Source organism: Gorilla gorilla, chromosome 10 (assembly GCF_029281585.2).
Source record: "Gorilla gorilla gorilla isolate KB3781 chromosome 10, NHGRI_mGorGor1-v2.1_pri, whole genome shotgun sequence".
NCBI lineage: Eukaryota > Metazoa > Chordata > Mammalia > Primates > Hominidae > Gorilla > Gorilla gorilla.
This window is the reverse complement of record NC_073234.2, coordinates 52,495,321-52,510,058: the sequence shown is the minus strand read 5'-3', so window position 1 is coordinate 52,510,058 and position 14,738 is coordinate 52,495,321. Positions and strand designations below refer to the sequence as shown.

Sequence of the window (14,738 nt, the reverse complement as noted above, 5' to 3'; positions counted from 1 at the left end):
AGAGAGAGAGCCAACTGGTACTACAGCCCCGCTCCCCCTTCCCCCGCCAGAACTTGGGCTTGTCCTGTTTGACGCACCCGCAGAAAGGGGCGGGAGGGGTACTGACCCGAGGAGCGGTCCCGCGACTCTGTACTCCCTGCTGCCCAGTCCCGGCCAGGACGCTGCCCGGCTTAGCTGGGGCGCCCCTCGAGACCAGGATGGAGGTAGGGACGGGCTAGGGTCCCGGAAGGGCGCGGGTGTCTCGAAGGAGCCCCACGGGGTGGGAATAAGTAGAGCGCAGCCTGGGGTCTCCTACTGGGGGTCTCGAGCTGGGACTGCAGTTCCTGGAGAAAGGAGGCGGAGAGGGGTTCGTCCTGGGCTTGGGCGGTGTCTGGATCCGGGGTGCGTCCCCCCTGCTCTGGCCTGGGCAGCGCCGCCTGCTGGCAGGGCCGGACCCCGCGGCCCCGGGACCGGACACCAGGCGGTGCCGCCACCTGGAGGGCGCGTGTAGCCGCCGGGCCAGCGAGCCCAGGGGGCGCTGCAGCGGGTCGAGAAGGAGCCGCGTCGCTTCGCCTCGCCCTTCCCCTTCGCGGAGCTGAGACCCGCTGCACCAGAACCCAGGAGAGGGGGGAGACGGCAGAGACTCCGCGGGCGCGGGGCGATCCCAGCTGGGCTCTCTCCACAGGGGTGCCGATCCCTCTGGAGACACAGAGCCGAGCCGGGGACGGGTGGATGGGCGCCTTGACGCTTGGGCGGGCAAGCAGAGCACCAGCACTCTTGCTTTTCGGTCCTTTCCCCCGCCGAGGTCGGGGTCGCTGCCGCCGCCGGAGGATGGGCGCCCGGCGCACGGAGCAGGGCCGGGAGGGAGCAGAAGCTTCCGCCAAGAGCTCAGGAGCTGGGGCAGCCCTGGAGCTGGGGCAGCCCTGGAGCTCTTCCTGCCCTTCTGCCCGCGGCGGCGGAAACTCCAGAGTCCCTACTCTTTCTCGGGAGGACTTTCGGGAAGAAGCAGAGCGGCAGGGGAAGCCGAGGAGCGAGGGTGCGACGTGGGGATGGAAGGACAGTGGGAGGCACACGGAAAAACAGAACGAGGACCTTAGACAGGAGAGACGGAAGTAGAGAGAGGCTGGGCTGAAAGGCAGGGAGAGCCAGAGACTGACAGAGGCGGCGAGAAAGGAAGGGAGAGGGAGGGAGGGAGGAGGGAGGAGAAAGAGGGAGGGAACCAGGGGAGAGGGAAGGGAGCAGGCGGCGGAGCCCGGCGGGCGTGGGGCGAGGCCAGGCGTGCAGGCGGGAGCAGCGTGCAGAGCAGCGGCCGGGTTCTGCTCCCGCCTCGGAGCCCCTGGCCCGGGGGAGGGGGAGAGGCCGCTAGCCTGGTCTATGTCTTTTTCTGACTCCAGTGCAACATTCCTGCTGAACGAGGTAACCGTGGGGGGGGGTGTGGGGTCGTGGGAAGGGGGTTCCCCACTGGGTGGGAGGAGAGCTCCGCTCCAAGCTAGGAAGGGGGCACGCGTTTGGGGGAGACTGCACCGATGGGGAGGCAGGGAAACCGGAGGAAGTGAGGCCAGGGGTGGAAGAGGCACCGGGTTAGACAGGAGGGAGCGGCCAGAGCTGGCAGCTTCCTAGTACTGGGATTGGATGAGAGGAGAGGACTGACTGAGGAGCCAGAAAAAAGGGGCTAGATTACAAGAAGGGCTCTGCCAAGCTCCCCTAGCGCCTGTCCCTGAGTTCCCTGGCAGCCTAGCAGCCAGAATGGTAGGGGCCTCCACCTGGTCCAGATCTTAAAAACTGCTGGGGAGGAGTCTTTAAGTCTTCCCAGAAGGCCTAGCTTCTGTCTCAGTTTCCCCATTCAGTGCCCAGGGACTGGGATCTGCCCAGCTTCCTGGTACACTTAGAGGAGAAGCTAGAATATATTCTGAAACCTCCCAAGAAGGTTTCAATATATTCCAGCTCCCAAACCTGATTATTCAGGCTTTTCCTCTTATGTCTTGCTTCTATGACTTGGGTACCTGCCAGCTGCCAGTCTAACAACTCTCTCCTAGAAAGAATCAGCAGGAGGAGCCTCTCCCCTGATCCTTTATTGCCCTCAGCTCTCTCCCTTTATGCCCAGCCATGAAAAAGAAAAGAGGTTAGGGCTACATGGACACTGACAGGCACATGTCCTGTCACAGGACAAGAAGTCACCAAGTTGGTATTAGAACTAGAGTAGGCAGGTGTGGGTGAGATGAGAAATGAAAGGGACATTGGGTAGCAACCCAGAGATATGAGAAGAAGGAGGGAAGCTCTGAAGCTACTGCAGGACCCAGGGGATGGGCCCAGGTATGAGGAGCTTGAACCCATCTCCTGGGGATGGTTGGCATGGCAACACATGCCTCAGGAGCAGACTTAGACAACCTTGTCGCAGGAGATTACAAGGAGTGTGAGGAAGGAGTGCTGCCGATGGCAGATCCGCTGTTACCTACAGCCCCAGGACCTTCTGTGGGTGGAGAGAGTCCCAAAAGGAGAGGCCAGGAGAGTGGATGCAGGGATGGGAAGAGAAACAGCTGCCTCCACCACTGCTTTCTTCACTAGAGCCATCTCCCAGGAGAAGAGCACCTTGAGGGTCTTACTCTTTGACACCTCTCCAGGCCCCTGAAAGACAGAGGAATTGAAGAGAAAGGATGAAAGAGGGGGATACAAGGAATACTGCGTAACTGGGTGAGGGCACAAAAGTGGGCAGTGTCTGGGAACTTCCAATACAGAAGAATCCAGTATATGACCAAACCCCAGTTGGTGCTGGACTCAGGAGAGGAGACAGTCCCTTCAGCCACAGGGGCTGCAACAAAGTTGTTTGTCAAACCCAGCATGAGGAAGGTGCTGGGCAGGGCTGCTCTGGGCCACCCACAGTAGACAGACTAAAGATGTCAGTCTGAAGATGCAGCTCTTCTTTGTCTTGCCAAGATAACACCAATAAGTGACCCAGGTGGGAAGCCACTTGGTTTGGGTGGGCTTTCTCTCTCCCATGCACAGTGCTTTCTACCATAGATCTTACTAAGCCATGTCAGAGTTTTGGATTTCTGATTCTCCTCAAGCCTAGGAGGGATGAGCAGATTGCTGAACTCCCGGGTGTGAGAAATTGGGAAAGGAAAAGGACTGAGCTCAGGGCCAAGAGCATGGGCACCAGGAGGCCTCCAAGTGTAACCCCTGTCTACGCACATCCTCCTCGTGGGGCACAAAGGTAGGCAGTCAAAAATCAAAGAAGGAATTTTGCTCAGGAGATGAAAAAAGGAGAGAGCTCAAATGGGTGGATCTTTGGGGAAAGTTTCCTCAAGATAAGGGCTGCGGCTCTCTTACCCCAAATCTCAATGCTCCTGTGAAGGAGACTGAGTGGTGCAGAGTGGTACAAGCCCTTCTGCTAAGGGGAGAATCTGGCCTTACCCTAGTGACTCCGAGGAGACTGGCCCTTTCCTCTCCCAACCCCAGTGTAGCCAGGATCCCACCCACAACTATCCCCCTACCTCCACCCTCTGGCTTCTTTCCCCTTCCCTTTAGGCTCACCTAAAACAGCCCCTTTCTGCCCCAGTTCCCACGGATGCCTTGGCACTGTCTGGCACAATCCTTGGCAGGGAAGTGGGGAAGGGAACCCCCATCCTGGCAGGACTAAGACAAAATCTATCCGTGCAACAGGTGTGGGGAGGCCTATCCAGCTCACGGAAAGTTCCCCCCTTCTCAAGGGTTGGGCAACACCGCCTTTGCCGCAGCGTCCCCGTACTGAGGGGGCCGGGCACCTGTTGGGGCAGGAGCTGCCGTCCTGTCATTAGCCTGGGGGCACCAAGCCCATTCCTCCCCGGGACCACTGCAGGGTTTGCTTTCGGAGCCTCCGGGACGCACGGGCCCAGACCCGCCCTGCTGTCGCCTGGGACCCCTCCCCCGTTTGCCGCTCGTTCCCGCGCCTCTTCTGTCTCCCAGGGTCTCCCCATTTTCCTGTCCTCTCCGTCCTCCCTCTGCCTCTCTCTCTCCGGTTTCCTCGACACCTGCGCCCTCTCCAGTCTCCGCCCGGGTCGCGTCTCCCTCGCGGTCTCAGCGCCCCCTCCCTCCCCCGCCGCAGCCCTTTGTTTCCCGGCGGAGTAGTTCCTGGGTTGCCGAGCGTCTCTGTCTCCGCATCTCTTCTCGCCCCGCCTCCTCCCTGCCTGGATCCGCCCTGCCCGCAGCCTCTCCTCCCCTTCCTCCCTGCCGCCACGGCCCCGTAGGTGCTCGGGGACCCACCTTCCACCCAGCACGGGTTCGTTCCCCTCTCCCGGCCTGGCCCGGGCTCCCCGGTGGCCGCCGCCCCCTCGCCGCCCCCGCCTTCTCCCGGGGAGGGGGTCAGGTGGGCGGGCACTATTGTTGTAGGAGCCGGCGCCAGATTCCTCAGCCGAGCTCGGGGTGGGACCGGCTGGGTTTGGGGGGGTGGGGTGGGGGGAGCGGTGATTTGAGCTCCGAGCTGCTGGTCTTCGCGGCTCGCTCCGTCCTTCGCGCTCTCTCGCTCCCTGCCGCCGCCCGCAGGGCTGCGGGGCTCGGTGGCATCTCCCGGGCGCGGCCCGCAGTCCTTGCCCCTGCCTCCGGGCCGCTCCCGCCCCCGGCGCCGCTCGCTCCCCCCACCCGGACTCCCCCATGTATGACGACTCCTACGTGCCCGGGTTTGAGGACTCGGAGGCGGTGAGTGCCCACGGTGAGGGTGGGGGCGGGGAAGTTGGGGTGTCACCTCCTCTCCCTTCAACCCTTTCCCCGGTTCAGGACTGAAAAACGCCTCAGTGGCAGGGCAGGGTTTGTAGGGGGGCGCTCTAAGAACGTGGGGAGATGGATTTTCATGCCAAGCGTTCCCCAGCGACCCAGACTCAGACCCTGGGGCCATCGGGTGTGTGCAGAGAGGGGGCAGTATAGGGGAAGGGCTCAAGCAGGTGGCTCCACGGCCCAGGAAAGAGGGGTGGGAGAAGGCAGGGCTGGAGGCCGAGGGCACAGAGGCTCTGGAGAGGGAACACGCCATGTCTGGAGTTCCAAATTCTGGATTTCTGGGGTCTGAACACAACAGCTAGGAGAGCCGCCGAGGTGGTTGGGGAGGCAGACATTCCAGACCTCTTGTGCCTCAAGCAAACACATCAGGGAGCTGAGAGGACATCAGGGAGCCAGGGACCAACCTCTTCAGACAGACGGATCCTAAAACTTGAGGAGCTCCATTATTACCTTCCACCCCCTCCATCTCTGCACATTGCCTCATCTCCTCACCCTTTCTCTAGCCCAGTTTCTCTCCCAGGCTGAAACCTGGGCGCCCAGCACATGGGTAGGCCAGGTGACTGAGCCCCATCTATTCCACAGCCCCCTGCTGAGGCTTCCTCTGCAGCGGGCATCCTGAGCTCTTGCCCAGCATGGAGGGCCTGGAGGTGAGGCCAGAGGAGCTGAGGGCCTGGGGATGGAGAGGAAGCGCTTTGCTCAGAGAAACAGGCAACCGATAAATATTTAATTCTCCTCTTTGCTTTTATCTCCTGACCCACTGAGACAAATCAGCTCATTAAGCAGTGATTCCCGGAGCTCAGACAGCAGGGAGAGTGCCTGGAAAGATGGGGCAAGAATGCGGAGCAGCTTCTCAGCCCCTTGGACCTGACAACTTTCCCTCAAATGTCCTGTAAGAAGGCCTCCTTAGGAGTGGACCACTAGATGGCTTGGAAAGGGCCCCAATAGGTTGGAGCACCCCTGGGTCGGAAAGAGGAGTTCATGTTCAAGTCTTCTCCCATCACTTACTGCCAGGCCCAGGATAGATGAATGCTGATGTTCAGAATAGGCAACTGTCGTTTTCTGGGACTGGTCTCCTTCTGGATCCAATTCTCCATGGGGCCTCTGGAGCTAATTACATTGCCGCTAGAGCAGATCATTTTCAAGGCTCTGGTGGACACCTCTTTCTGACAGTTGAAGGGACAGCTGGTATAGCCCAGGGTGCCAAGGTGAGCTTGAAAACAAACCTCTCTGTGGGGCTGGATGGCCCTAGGAGGTTCTTTCCATCCCTGGTGAGAAGGCAAGGGCTATTGCAAGGAACAGACTGACATGTGGATGGTGTTGGAGGGCAGCCTGCTGACCCATTGCTCCCTCCCATCTCTCTCTGGCTCCTGATCACCCTCCCCCACTTCCCTTTCTCTTGCCTGGCTCCTTGCTCTCCCTGAGGCCCCCTCTGAAGCAGTAGGAGGGAGATCAGGCTCTAAATAAATCCAACGGCTCATCTCCCTCCTCTCCTTCCCCCGTGCCAGGCAAGAGAGGAGCTGCAGCCTGCCCACACACTCACTAGGCAAGGGGGGCACCACCAGGGCACTGTGCCAACTCCTGGCAGCTCCAAAGTACTGAAACTCTGGCTATTTTGGCGTAGCAGGGTACAGGAAAGGTAAGACCCTAGATCATGCTTGGCAGGGCAGCCCTGGCCTCCCCAAGTAATACTGGAGCACTAGAGATGAGTGAGCCTGGAGGACTTGGGAGTAATGGAGAGGGGGTTCCATTCTGAGCACAACTCATTAAATATTTAGGGAGAGATCCTGTGATTCCCATCCCAGGGTGAGAGGTCAGGTAAGCCAGATGCCCCAGGCGTTATGATTACTAAATTAGGCCGCCAGCGGTGCCTCACGCCTGTAATCCCAGCACTTTGGGTGGCCGAGGCAGATCACTTGAGGTCAGGAGTTGGAGACCAGCCTGGCCAATATGGTGAAACCCTGTGTCTACTAAAAATATAAAAATTAGCCCGGCATGGTGGCACATGCCTGTAGTCCCAACTACTCAGGAGGCTGGGGCAGTAGAATTGCTTGAACCCTGGAGGCAGAGGTTGCAGTGAGCCGACATCGCGCCATTACATTCCAGCCTGGGCATCACAGTGAAACTCCATCTCAAAAAAAAAAAAAAAAAAATTACTAAATTAAACCAGGCATAGAGACTCATGCCTATAATCCCAACGCTTTGGGAGGCTAAGGTAGCAAGATGGCTTAAGCCCAGGAGTTTGAGACCAGCCTAGGCAACATAGCAAGATCCTGTCTCTACAAAAAACTAGTAGGCATGGTAGCGCATGCCTGTAGTCGTAGCTACTCAGGAGACAGGAGGATCACTTGAGCCCAGGAGTTCAAGGCTGCAGTGAGCTACGATTGTGCCACTACACTCCAGCCTGGGTGACAGAGCAAGACCTGTTTCTAAGTAAATAAATAAAATAATAAAAATAAAGATTACTAAATTGGGCTGAGAGCCTGGAGCACAGGCAGAAAAGGTCAGACTCCTCTTTTAGCACAGTTCTGGGCCTCTGGGAGGTACCTGATGTATCTGTACCAAAGCGAGTGGTCATCTGCCTTGCCTCCTGCGCTCCAGCCTGTTGGCCCCTGTCTGGTTGCTTCAGACACCAACATCCCACAGAGGTTTCTCTTGTGTCCTAAGACCCCTGGGAAGGAGGTCCCTCACCCTGTGCAAAGATTATTTCTGGGGTTCAACCGCCACTTATCCTGCTGCCATCTAGCCTCATTTTGTTCTCAGGAGAGATGAGGAACAGTCGGCGGACTACTCTTCTGTAAAATGAAAGATCTTTCCCCCTTGTGCTATCTTCAGGCCTTTGGTCTACTGTAGACACTGTCTTTAGCCTAAGGCTCGAGAGCCTGGGCTGACCCCTAGCTGAACAGCCCTCTTGCCCACAGCAGGGTAGGGGTAGAGGGCATGGTGGACAACAGGTATGTGATTTTTGCCTTCTCCTCTGAGAGTCTGGCCTCTGCTGCCTTCCGTAGGTGGTCATGCCCAGTGAGCTTGAGAGAATGTTCCTCTACCCGAGGACATTCTAAAGCCCCTTCCCCTATACACACACACACTCCTGCATGAACCCCTTATCTAGGCTTATCCCTTCTCTCTGCCACTGGCATCTCAGAATTGTGGGAAGTATCACTTGAGGCTTCTCCCCACAGAGAGGGAAAACTGAGGCAGGAAACGAAAGACTCCCTTTCCCTGACAGAGGAGGAAACCCAGACATTGTAACCTCTGGGCTCTTGTCTCAAAGTCCAGCGTCCCTTACTCATTTGTGCCTCTCCCTCATGGTCTTGAGGCTGAACTCTGTGACCATCAAATGCACCCTCATTGCCCAAGACCTTTCCTATGGGCAGGACTCAGAGACTCTCCTTGCTCATGTTACCCCCTCCCCACATCCCCAGGGTCCTGCTCTGTAGCTAGGTTGCCTGGCACTAGCATAGCCTTCTTCTAGGGCTGATGTCCCCTGGGCCTGGGAAAGGACTAGGGAGATGTAGGCCAAGTGGTAGGTGTGGCCCAGCCTCACCTGCACCCAGGGAGACAGCTTTGTGTTCTTCTTGGTCTGTGTCTTGTTTGCTGCCCACACCTGGCTAGTTGCCCCAGCAGGTGTGGAAGGAAGAAAAGTAGGGGGTGGGGAGAGCAAAGGGGAGGTAACTTCTAGGAGCTGGCAGCTTTGTGTCCTCCTCTTCACCCTGGAAGGGTAAGGGCTCACCATTTGGGAGCCTTCAGAGCCTTGTTGGAGTAGGGAAAGTGGAATCTTAGGGGGCAGATGGCTGGATCCCCACACTCAGGACTGGTGCTGTGCCAACCAGCATCTCTTGACTGTTGCGGCTGGCTGGACTCCTGACAGGCATCTTAAAGGGATGATGTCCAGGCTGCTTTGCAGGCTGCTGTGAACCAGAGGGCTGGGTCTCCTGGATCCAGAATCATCTCTAATACATCATCTTCAGCACACCTCCCTTCCCTCGGCTCAGAGGACATGTTAGAGGGGAGAAAAGGGAGGAAAGAGAGAAGTGAAGGCTCTATTCAAAGCTGCAGTATTAATAGGCTTGGGGGAGGAGGGGCCCAGATCTTTGCACCTATGGATCGGGCCAGCTTTCCTGTAGCCTCAGAGGCACTGGGGCCTTCTCAGGGGATAGGAGGGGCCATAGGGACCCAGCTACCCCCTTGGAGATGGAGAAACTGGGGGCAATAGAGGCAACACTGTAAGGTGAGGAGGGTGCCTCCATGGCATCCTTCATGCCAGAGCCTGGGAGTCACAGCCTCTTTCCCAACCCAGGGTTCAGCCGACTCCTACACCAGCCGCCCGTCTCTGGACTCAGACGTCTCCCTGGAGGAGGACCGGGAGAGTGCCCGGCGTGAAGTAGAGAGCCAGGCTCAGCAGCAGCTCGAAAGGGCCAAGGTATACTTTCTGGGCATGGGGCAAGACAGGAGGCTAAGCTAGGTGGAAACCTGCACTCGGTCCTAAGTCCCAAGGGGTCCTTGGGCAGGATGTCCTTGAGTGTGAGAGGGTGTGTGTGATGGGCAGAGGCCACGGCCTTCTGCTGTTGGGGCACTGAAGCTGGAAGGGGTGCTTCGAGGCTTCTCTCACTTGCACTAATGGCCAAATTCTCCAGCACAAACCTGTGGCATTTGCGGTGAGGACCAATGTCAGCTACTGTGGCGTACTGGATGAGGAGTGCCCAGTCCAGGGCTCTGGAGTCAACTTTGAGGCCAAAGATTTTCTGCACATTAAAGAGGTGATCGACCCCCCTACTTCCAGAAGCCTCTAACACTTCATTTTCTTGCTCTTGCTCCAGATCCTAATGCTTCTGACTTCAATCCTCAGTCTGATTCCCCAAGCTAATCAGCTCTTCTCCTTAACACACACCTGTCCACCCCTCATATCTAAGATCTCATCCCCAGGGTCTCCATCCTTCTGAGACCTGGCTTGGGCATCAGTCTCCATGTCTGTCAAGTGAGCAGTTAGATTAGCTGCCTCTGAGGTCCCCTGTGACAGCTGCAATGCCTCACTCAGAAATCCTGGGTGGCCCAAACTTGGCTGTCCTTTCCCCTGGCCCCTTCTGCCCACCGCCCCTTGCATTGCATTCCTCAGACCAGCTCAGTGACTGCCTCGCTGGCTCCTTCACATTGAAGAGCCAGGACTGGGGTGGGGCGCTTCTCTCACCACCCCTTCCTGCTCCACCTACCCCCAGAAGTACAGCAATGACTGGTGGATCGGGCGGCTAGTGAAAGAGGGCGGGGACATCGCCTTCATCCCCAGCCCCCAGCGCCTGGAGAGCATCCGGCTCAAACAGGAGCAGAAGGCCAGGTGAGAGTTGGGCCGTGAGTCAGTAAACACACCCCAGACACTTGCACTGTACCCACAGGACACATCACCATGCATGCCATACACATGCATATCCCCCTGAAATACACATACACGTATGCCCAGCTCTACACACTCAACACTAAACAAATCTACAAACACACACACATATTGCATGTACACCTGTCTCACTAGATAAAGCATATGGAATTGTGTACAATTATTAAATAATGCATAGAACATACATACACAGAGACACATTCTTCTCTCCCTCTCTTTCGCCTCCCTTTCTTCTCAGGAGATCTGGGAACCCTTCCAGCCTGAGTGACATTGGCAACCGACGCTCCCCTCCGCCATCTCTAGGTAGCCTCCCCCCAACCCACCCATTTTGGGTAGGTGGGTAGCTAAGACACAGGGAAAGAGGGGATCCTGCCCAAGTGAACTGTGTGGGAAGGGTTTGTGGAGGGATCGGAAGGGGTGGGGAGAAGCCAGTATCTCCCCTGGGGACAGGGATACCATGCCCCCAGGGACCTTTCCCCCTTCACCAACTTTAATCTTGTATTTCCTTTTCCAAAAAGCCAAGCAGAAGCAAAAGCAGGTGAGTCAAGGAAGGGACCTGGGCTGGGGGGATCATGGCTTATGGCTCTGGGGACAGTGTTCTAGGAAGTCATTGTTGGAGGGCAGAACAGAGAGGGGAGGGAGCCCAGAACCTGTGGATCTGCCCTGACGCCAACCAGGCATGAGACAGGCACCAGGGCCATGGTTTCTACTGACCTCATGTCCATTCTGCAGGCGGAACATGTTCCCCCATATGACGTGGTGCCCTCCATGCGGCCTGTGGTGCTGGTGGGACCCTCTCTGAAAGGTTATGAGGTGAGAGGAGGTCCTTGACCCCAAAGAGTCACCTCTACCAAGCCTGCCACAGGAAGTCCCTAGGGAAAGTAGAAGGGGTGTGTCTCCTCCCTCCAGGGTGTGTATGTGGAGGGCATCGACTCTGGGGCCATGCATGGGGAGGCTGCTTCTCTCCAAAGGGGCCCTTCATCAGTGCCATGCCTTCCCCCAGGTCACAGACATGATGCAGAAGGCTCTCTTCGACTTCCTCAAACACAGATTTGATGGCAGGTAAGCTGCCCTGGCCTGAGGTGGCCTGAGAACCAAGGAGAAGCTCATGGCCTACTTCCAGATGCCTGTAGCTAGTCTTCTCTAAGGGAAGAGTTAGTGGGAGCTGAGTAAGGAGAGGCTGAGGCACAGGTTTAGAAGTAAGCTGTGATTCTCCACTCCCACCCCAGGATCTCCATCACCCGAGTCACAGCCGACCTCTCCCTGGCAAAGCGATCTGTGCTCAACAATCCTGGCAAGAGGACCATCATTGAGCGCTCCTCTGCCCGCTCCAGCATTGGTGAGAAGTCCCCACCACCTGCTTCTGTGCCCACTCAAGTGCCAGTGAGAACCTTCCTCCTCCCTTTTCTTTTTTTTTTTTGAGATGGAGTCTCACTCTGTCACCCAGGCTGGAGTGCAGTGGTGAGATCTCGGCTCACTGCAACCTTCACCTCCTGGGTTCAAGCGATCTTCCCATCTCAGCCTCCTGAGTAGCCAGGACTACAGGCGCCCATCACCACGCCCAGCTAATTTTTGCATTTTTAGTAGACGTGGGGTTTCACCATGTTGGCCAGGCTGGTCTCGAACTCCTGACTTCAAGTGATCGGCCCACCTTGGCCTCTCAAAACGCTGGGATTACAGGCATGAGCCACCATGCCTGGCCCCTCTTCCCTTTTCTCTTCCTTACCTCCTTGTCTTTCTGCCCAACTCCTCTACCTGCCCCCAGGATTGGCAAGAACACACCCTTCCTCCTCAATTCCCATTCCTCTGCCTGTCCAGGCTTCGATGAATGCCCTTTTCCTCCAATTCCTTCCTGTCCACCATTCGGGAGCCCTCAAAGCCTGCTGGAGTGAGCAGTGGGCAGAGCTCCTGGTGAGCACTGCTGCTGCCTCCCTCCATAGCGGAAGTGCAGAGTGAGATCGAGCGCATATTTGAGCTGGCCAAATCCCTGCAGCTAGTAGTGTTGGACGCTGACACCATCAACCACCCAGCACAGCTGGCCAAGACCTCGCTGGCCCCCATCATCGTCTTTGTCAAAGTGTCCTCACCAAAGGTAAGTCAGCTGGGCTCATGGAGGAGGCCCACAGGGCTGTCCTACTAGAATGTGGCATGACTCTACTTGGTCCCTGCCTGGGGCACCTGAGTTCCCTTTTCCTGCTGCCCTTAACACAACTCTGAGTCATCCTCACCTGCTACTGATGCCACAAGTGGAAGAAATGCCTAGCTCTGCCCGGGCTCAGCTCTGCCCAGAGTCCTGAGAGACTCCAGGCCTAGCTCTGCCCTCCCCGCTCAGGTACTCCAGCGTCTCATTCGCTCCCGGGGGAAGTCACAGATGAAGCACCTGACCGTACAGATGATGGCATATGATAAGCTGGTTCAGTGCCCACCGGTGAGTGCCTGGGTCAGCTGCTCCTGTGCCCACTCCCCCAGGGCTGCGGCAGTGATAGAGATGGGTGGGGGGCTGCTACTGAGGGGAAACCAACGTTGCGCCTTCCTCCCCCTCCCCAGGAGTCATTTGATGTGATTCTGGATGAGAACCAGCTGGAGGATGCCTGTGAGCACCTGGCTGAGTACCTGGAGGTTTACTGGCGGGCCACGCACCACCCAGCCCCTGGCCCCGGACTTCTGGGTCCTCCCAGTGCCATCCCCGGACTTCAGGTAACCATTTCCAGTGGGCAGAGATGCTCAAGCTAAGCCAGCCAAGGCACTGCCCCTCCCTGCCCAGAGGACTATCCTTGGCCTCCAGTTCAGCATGCCAAAGGATTGTAGAACTCTCAGATCTGCTGTACAGAGCTAGCACAGACGGGCAAAGGAACTTCCTGAGGAGAGAGGGAATCAATCAATGAGATGGATACGTCAGAGATTAGTTTCCTAGGGGTCAAGAGAAACACAATCTCCAAACCTTCTCCCAGGCTGCCTTGAAGGCAGAGCCTGAATTTTGCGGGAGTCGAAGCTCCAGTTTTCTCTCTCGGAAGAGGAAAAATGCTCCAGCATGCTTTTTCCTTGCACTATTTCCTGTACCGGGGAATTGAGAGTTGAGGGGGGAAGAATCTCGCACCTCACCAGAAGACAAGGTGAGGTCTGTACTGCCTCACTGAGAGCTGTTGTATGGCCCCCAGAACCAGCAGCTGCTGGGGGAGCGTGGCGAGGAGCACTCCCCCCTTGAGCGGGACAGCTTGATGCCCTCTGATGAGGCCAGCGAGAGCTCCCGGCAAGCCTGGACAGGATCTTCACAGCGTAGCTCCCGCCACCTGGAGGAGGACTATGCAGATGCCTACCAGGACCTGTACCAGCCTCACCGCCAACACACCTCGGGGCTGCCTAGTGCTAACGGGCATGACCCCCAAGACCGGCTTCTAGCCCAGGACTCAGAGCACAACCACAATGACCGGAACTGGCAGCGCAACCGGCCTTGGCCCAAGGATAGCTACTGACAGCCTCCTGCTGCCCTACCCTGGCAGGCACAGGCACAGCTGGCTGGGGGGCCCACTCCAGGCAGGGTGGCGTTAGACTGGCATTAGGCTGGCACTAGGCTCAGCCCCCAAAACCCCCTGCCCAGCCCCAGCTTCAGGGCTGCCTGTGGTCCCAAGGTTCTGGGAGAAACAGGGGGCCCCCTCACCTCCTGGGCAGTGACCCCCTACTAGGCTCCCATTCCAGGTACTAGCTGTGTGTTCTGCACCCCTGGCACCTTCCTCTCCTCCCACACAGGAAGCTGCCCCACTGGGCAGTGCCCTCAGGCCAGGATCCCCTTAGCAGGGTCCTTCCCACCAGACTCAGGGAAGGGATGCCCCATTAAAGTGACAAAAGGGTGGGGTGTGGGCACCATGGCATGAGGAAGAAATAAGGTCCCTGAGCAGGCACAAGTCCTGACAGTCAAGGGACTGCTTTGGCATCCAGGGCCTCCAGTCACCTCACTGCCACACATTAGAAATGAGACAATCATAGCCCCCCCAGGGTGGCACACCCATCCGTTTGCTGGGGTGTGGCAGCCACATCCAAGACTGGAGCAGCAGGCTGGCCACGCTCGGGCCAGAGAGCTCACAGCTGAAGCTATTGGAGGGAGGGTCTCTCCTCACCCTGCCAGGAAGCTTCTTAACATGTGACAGGACTAGGGACCAGGAGCATGGTGAAGCCAAGTGGCAGATGGGAGCCAACCTGGATGGGTGTTTGGGGAAGGAGGGCATGTGTAGCAGAGAACTTAGGGGGGCCTCCTTGCCTTTCTCATTCTTTTGTCCTGCATCCTGTCATTTCTGTTCTTGTCCCTCATACATCCTTGGAGAACCGGGCTCCAGACCTTGTTCCCTGACTCATAGCTGTTGCTTGTTAGGTTAGGGTTAGATGGGGAGAGACAGGGCACAGAGGACCTGTCTCCCCGGCTACTCTTGCCTTATGGCTCTAGTGTGTGACCTACAGAGCATGCTCCACAAGCCCCTGCCTCACCTCACTGTCATCACTAATAAACATCATGCACAGTCCCTCCGGCTTCTGTTCTGTCTGTGATGCGGCCCAAAGTCTGGTGGAGGGAAAGATGTGTTTGGGCCGCCCTTCTCTCAGAGGATCTGTCCAGCGGGAAGGGGACAAAGGCAGA

At 57.5% G+C, this 14,738-nt stretch overlaps 1 protein-coding gene across 4 annotated transcripts; it reads left to right on the top strand.

Annotated features, from left to right (window-relative positions):
* CACNB3 (calcium voltage-gated channel auxiliary subunit beta 3) lies at positions 1 to 14,625 on the top strand. 4 transcript variants are annotated; one of them, XM_063694016.1, is made up of 14 exons: positions 3,048 to 3,190; positions 4,061 to 4,650; positions 9,023 to 9,145; positions 9,360 to 9,482; positions 9,939 to 10,054; positions 10,350 to 10,414; positions 10,630 to 10,649; positions 10,844 to 10,924; positions 11,115 to 11,173; positions 11,341 to 11,450; positions 12,052 to 12,203; positions 12,444 to 12,539; positions 12,659 to 12,808; positions 13,270 to 14,625. In XM_063694016.1, exons 2-14 carry the CDS (start codon positions 4,606 to 4,608, stop codon positions 13,582 to 13,584), a joined length of 1,455 nt encoding a protein of 484 aa, XP_063550086.1. In that variant the 5' UTR covers positions 3,048 to 3,190; positions 4,061 to 4,605; the 3' UTR covers positions 13,585 to 14,625. The 4 variants fall into 4 exon arrangements, with proteins under 4 accessions (XP_055213294.1, XP_030856783.1, XP_063550086.1 ...); XM_055357319.2 differs by lacking the exons at positions 3,048 to 3,190; positions 4,061 to 4,650 and adding an exon at positions 1 to 203; XM_031000923.3 differs by lacking the exons at positions 3,048 to 3,190; positions 4,061 to 4,650 and adding an exon at positions 1,214 to 1,395.
* The last annotated feature ends 113 nt before the right edge of the window (positions 14,626 to 14,738 follow it).

Bases quoted from the DNA above. Each gene is read 5' to 3' on its own strand.
- CACNB3 (XM_063694016.1), top strand. From the start codon at position 4,606: ATGTATGACGACTCCTACGTGCCCGGGTTTGAGGACTCGGAGGCG. The intron at 10,415-10,629 runs GTAGCCTCCCCC...TTTTCCAAAAAG, and splicing joins CTCCCCTCCGCCATCTCTAG to CCAAGCAGAAGCAAAAGCAG. The intron at 10,925-11,114 runs GTGAGAGGAGGT...GCCTTCCCCCAG, and splicing joins CCTCTCTGAAAGGTTATGAG to GTCACAGACATGATGCAGAA.